This window comes from Saccostrea echinata, unplaced genomic scaffold (genome assembly GCF_033153115.1).
Source record: "Saccostrea echinata isolate AGI-Se365-2 ecotype Australia unplaced genomic scaffold, CSIRO_AGI_Sech_v1 ptg000056l, whole genome shotgun sequence".
Classification (NCBI taxonomy): Eukaryota; Metazoa; Mollusca; class Bivalvia; order Ostreida; family Ostreidae; genus Saccostrea; species Saccostrea echinata.
The window spans coordinates 7,863,573-7,869,572 of record NW_026889805.1 but is presented as its reverse complement, the minus strand read 5'-3'; the positions used below and the strand labels follow the sequence as shown (position 1 = coordinate 7,869,572).

Below are 6,000 nucleotides of genomic sequence, written 5' to 3'. Positions count from 1 at the left end.
TTACTTTTATGCAGATCTTACTCTGATCACTGGCTGCATCAGCTCTGGTCATCGCTCATGTATCTAAAATGGATGTTCTGTGTCATTTTGGTATAAGCACATGGTAGTTTAGTTTTTGGACTTATCTTAGTTTAAGAGGAAATATTGTTCATGTAATCACTAAGTTGTTGATCTCACACATACTAGTACATAATATACCGGTATAATCATTCTTCATTTTCATTTTGTCTTTCTATCCCATGCTTCCCCATAACATTTCCATCGCCTTTGTTGTTGCTGCCAGTCTTTGCATTGAAATCTCCAATACTGAGCAAAATGTCATATTTTGGAATATTACGAGTATTAATGACTTTCTCTGATTGCTTCATAAATGCTTCCTTTGTCTCTTTTAAAGGCTTTCATTTGTGGTAGAATAAACTACGATCAGGCTTATAAATTTTTAAATAGAGTTGATGTCAGAATCTTTCGTATATTAATCTCTCAATATAAGTTTCCATTCCATCAGGGGCTTCTTGGCTTTCTCCTACTCCCTACTAATGTAATCTATTCCCTCTTTCTGAGTGAGTAAAACATTAGTTTCCCACTTTGCACTATAGTTTTTCTATTTAAAGGTAATCTAATTTTACTTAAGCCAATTATATCAAGTTGGTATCTTTCTATTTTGGTTTGCACAGTTACTTCGGCATGTGGACTTCCGATCGCCTTTCATCTTCCTGTGTCTGGTTATCCTCTGCGTTAATATTTAGCAAAGTGAGAAGGCTGACCTCTCGCTATGTGCTCAGTGTATTTTGGATTTCAGTAATCAAGCAGGATTTACTCTGGTGATTAGCCATGCAGACCCCCCCCCCCCGGACTAGGAGGACCAGTGGTTTTCTGTTGGGGGTTTCCTTCCCTTACCCACACATGTTCTTACAATTTCTCGTGTTACGAAGAAATAATTGTCCTAACGACAAGTAAAGAAATTGCTTGAGTCGAAACGGAAGTGTTGATAACTGCTGTGTACTGTGTAATAGGCAATGGAAATGTTTTTTTAGCTAATGATGTGTTGGAATGGGTTAAAGAGATTTCTAGTATTCATTCTCTAGCGCACGTTCTACTCGAGCAAGTTAAATTCGCAAGACGAATGCTAAGCGCATGGAGTTTAATTAGTCTACTTCAGGGGAAGTTAAAGGGTCCTGGACACAGATTTGAAATAAATATTTTCTCAAATTTTCTATATAATATTATGACTTATATGTTGCTGTAGCATTTCGCACGGAAATATAATAAAAGCGTGTTCAGAAACTTTTTTTATCTGGAAATTATCGAAACTACGAATTTAGGGACGCGTTTGATTGACATATCCTTGCACTTTCACAAAGTAAACTTTATCCTTAATACTTAAGAAAAGTAGAAATTTTGTTGTGTATTAATGAAAAATATAAAACTATAATCCAGAAAATGTGAGATAGCAAAACCAACTCACCGGTATTGTCAGTCCGTGCTCAGTGATGTGTGCAGAGTTTGACAAATTGAACACACCCAGTGAAACGTGAACATTAACAATAACAGAGCTCGTGCCTTATTTACAAAAACAGATGTTTGACGTGATGTAAAGAAGAAAGTCGTTGTCATTAAATTCTAATAATATTCATGTACGTTCAATTCATTTAACTGGTTTTATTTTTTAAATAAGCATAGACATTTAAAATGTAAACAATGCAACTGTGTCCAGGCCCCTTTAAGGTCTCCAGCTAAAACTATTTTACTGGAAATATCAGAAGCTTTTTCTATAGATCACATAAGATTTTTCCCAAAGGATTTGGTGGGAAATATACACAGCACAGAATAAAATACAGGTAGGTACTAGTACAAGCACTTCTAACCAGACACATACTTTTGATTTTCAGTATATTTAGACAGACATAGAGAAACAACAAAAATACACCATCCTGAAACCGAACCCCTATGGTTGGGTCCATATTTGTGCTATATTGACTGGACTAACAAGTTGATGGTAAAAATATTCCTGACACTGTCAGAAGATGGATGCCTTTAGTCTTTAAACAATGGAGGCAACTTCCATTAAAACTTATAAGAATGCTCGGCACAACAATATTGTAAAACATCAAAAATATTCAGTTTTCATATGGAAAAAGATTTTTGAATATAATTCATTCAAGGTTGAGACACGATTGTATCTTAAAATTTCGTTGTAACTTAATAGCTAGTCGGATTTGTTCATGTGGACCATAAGAAGATTCATACCATCTGTTTTTCATTTGTAAAAATTATTTAAAAAAAAAACAAGGCATTCTCTAATGAATAATCTGGTATCATTCAATAGTTATACATTTAATGTTATAGGGTATGGATCCTTCACTGGTGTACAAAATGCAGAACTTTTCAAGCTTATTCGAACTTTTCTAAATGAATGTGGTTGTTTTTCTTAAATTTTTTTTTTTTTGTTAGGAATTATATGTTCTGTTTATTTAATATTTATATTCTGATAGTTTTAAAAAAAAGTTTTATAAGAGGAAACTATCTAAATTTCAGAACTGCGTCTAATCCTTTTGACTACTAGCCTACATTATGTACAAATCAATGAAAATTAAGTTATAAATATTACTAATATTATAGCTAGGACTCTTGATTATTTCCTGTTATAATTGTGACTTCTTTTGCGGGCACCTGTCAATGATAAGTGGTTAAACAATATCTCCTCGCCCCTGCGTCACAAAATATTGTTGATTCTGTGTTTAAGCTAGGATCTATAGATCTTCATAGATCTAATAAAAAACAACAACAGCAGAGTTTTGATTCAGCGAGTATAATAAATATTAATAATATCCAATCGCAGTTTACAAATCAAGTACAAGCTATGTGTGTTTTCGCCCACTATCTCTCTCTCTCCTTTTATATATATATATATATATATATATATATATATATATATATATATATATATATATATATATATATATATATATATATATATATATATATATATATATATATATATATACGCAGCTATGTTAAGGCTTCCCGAAGCTTTTCAATGCGCTCAAAACATAATATGTCATTGCGAGGTCGGTTTTGGTTTTAATTTATAAGGATTGAACTTTAGTACTTCCAACTTATATATAGGGTTTCTTCGGCTATATATCAACATATTTGTTATGATATCACATGACGTTCTTGATCACGTGACGGTCATTTATAATTTTTTGAAGCGTTTCATATAAATCGCTCTGGCGCAGCTGATTAACACAATAATTATTTACATATTGTTATATAAATAAACTCATCGTAACCTTGTGTACCCGTAATGTGCTTGGGAAAAGTCATAGTATTACTTGGGTACAAAATATTTCGTGAGAAATTCAACTTACCTACTAATTTGAGGGTATTTTTCACACAGTATCGTAATCTGTATTAAAACAAAGCCAACACATATTTTTCCCAAGCAAGATTCAGTTAGAGAACAACCTCTTCTTAGAGATTTCCACAAAATTTCTCAGATAAATCCTTATTAATCACCTGCGCCAGACTCTTTTATACACATAAAATATTTTCTACCTCCAACCACGGGTATAAAACGGAGTACATTTCAAAAGTATATTTTTCATAAGCATTTTGAACATGCTGAATTTCAATCAAGGGTAGGTAAGCGGTGTATTTTCAAAAAATTCGGACATATAAGACTTAAAAAACCTTTAACGACCCGTGAATTTTGCAATAGCTATCTAGCATTTTACATGCAGCTTGAAATAAAGTGTAAAGTTCATGACACTCTCCCTGTCATGACACCTCAAGTTGGCAGTGACTTGACGTCATTTTCCATTATGACGTCATATTTTGGTAGTTCAGCGAAGTGAAGGCACAGAGTGCACTGCGATTTTCTACGGGAAGCCTTAACCTACCTGCGTATGTATATATCATACCCGTCTGACACAAATAGTACATCAAAATCTATTATTCCTGTCGCCCATGTGTTTATAAGCGAATGCAATTGTTGACCAGCTCAAATGCAAAGGAAATGTGTAACCTTGGAAAATATATATGTTTTGCAAACAGATTAACAAATGAACTGTTGGATTTATAAATGCTTTATTTATTTATACTTAATATTATACAATTATGGACTCTTTTACTGGTGAATACGGTTTGTTATTCATCAGAAAAATATCAATATTGACCTCGGCTTCGCCTCGGTCAATATTGATATTTTTCTGGTGAATAACAAACCATATTCACCAGTAAAAGAGTCCATAATTGTTTTATTATATAGTACGGATTTGAATAAATAAGAAATTGAAGGCTGCATGACGATACCTTTTTTCATTAACGAACCTCTGTCGTAGAAAAGTAAAAAATAAAAAAAAAACCCCGCAGATTACATCTTATAACTTCGTTTCATTTCGCTGTGTGTAAGACATCGAAATGTTTGGAAAATAATCATGCGATAGGCTTGCCTAACATTTTTCCTGCTCAGATACACAGCTGGCTCCGGTCGTTGTAACCATATTGTTTTCAACGTTGGGGTATTGATTGTGACGTCACAATGCCACTGCACGCGCACTGACCCTCCGGTGAATACGGCTTCAAATCCAGTGAATATGTAGTGTTATGAACCGTTTGCGTTTGTATAGATTATATAGGGGCTATTTATAGACTATATAATAATATACTTTATTATACCTCCACTGCAATTACTCTGTATAAAATTAATACCATAAAACTGTCTATTTCCACGAGAAGAGACTATTTCCCTCATCTGAGGACTACTCCCTGGAAAATCAGAGCTACTCCCTGGGACTACTCCCTCATGAATATTTATTAGTAATTTTAACCAATCAAAGTGTTCAGTGGGCGGAGCGTTTAAGAAATCTCGAGTCTGTGACGTCATGTTATTAGCAATGTAACTATGACGTCAAAACATTTCGACATGCGATGTCAAAATCATACTTGGATTCTAGCGAAATGAAGGCAACGATAATTCTTCGAAATGTCAGTGAAAATACTTTTTAAAAATAATTTAATTGTTTTAGGACACGATGCATTACTTATAACAATGTGTTAAACCGCATGTATTTGTGATTTTGCCTCTACATTGGTTTTTTTTTTTTTTTTTTAAATGTCGGAATGTCTGGTGAAAAAATTAAATCGTCTATGATTGTTTCGGTATAATAAAACAGTTATGGAATGGGAACTCGGGAAATAGCAAATTTATGGTTCCCCGAGGGAGGAAACTATTTCCCTCGGCGGCTTCGCCGCCTCGGGAAATAGTTTCCTCCCTCGGGGAACCATAAATTTGCTATTTCCCTCGTACCCATTCCATAACTGTGTATTATATCTCGCTCATGTAATGTTCTATTGTGTACTATATGTATAATATATTTATACCTATGAGATGTATGTCTCCTGGTTTTAGTAAAATCTGAAAATCTGACACCTAACGTCATTAGGGCACCTGTTAGAGCATTAGGCTCCATAGTTAGGGCACCTGTTAGGAGATAAGACTCCATAGTCAGGGCACCTGTTAGAGCATTAGGCTCCATCGTTAAGGCACCTGCTAGGGCATTTGGCTCCATCGTTAGAGCACCTTTTAGGAGATTAGACTCCATAGTTAGGGCACCTGTTAGGGCATTAGGCTCCATCGTTAGGGCACCTGTTAGGACATTAGACTCCATGGTTACAGCACTTGTTAGGACATTAGGCTCCATTGTTAGGACACCTGTTAGGAGATTAGACTCTATAGTTAGGGCACCTGTTAGGGCATTAGGCTCCATCGTTAGGGCACCTGTTAGGACATTAGACTCCATGCTTAGGGCACCTGTTAGGACATTAGACTCCATGCTTAGGGCACCTGTTAGGATATTAGGCTCCATCGTTAGGGCACCTGTTAGGACATTAATTAGGCTCCATCATTAGGGCACCTGTTAGAGCGTTAGACTCCATAGTTAGGGCACCTGTTAGAGCATTAGGCTCCATGGTAAGGGCACCTGTTAGGATATTAGG

The 6,000-nt window shown here is 35.0% G+C and overlaps 1 protein-coding gene across 1 annotated transcript; it reads right to left on the bottom strand.

Annotated features, from left to right (window-relative positions):
* Positions 1-206: 206 nt before the first annotated feature.
* On the bottom strand, positions 207-5,870 carry LOC133173579 (uncharacterized). The gene is made up of 2 exons (XM_061308559.1): positions 5,386-5,870; positions 207-306 (listed from the first exon to the last, which is right to left on the bottom strand). Exons 1-2 carry the CDS (start codon positions 5,868-5,870, stop codon positions 207-209), a joined length of 585 nt encoding a protein of 194 aa, XP_061164543.1.
* Between the last annotated feature and the right edge of the window lie 130 nt (positions 5,871-6,000).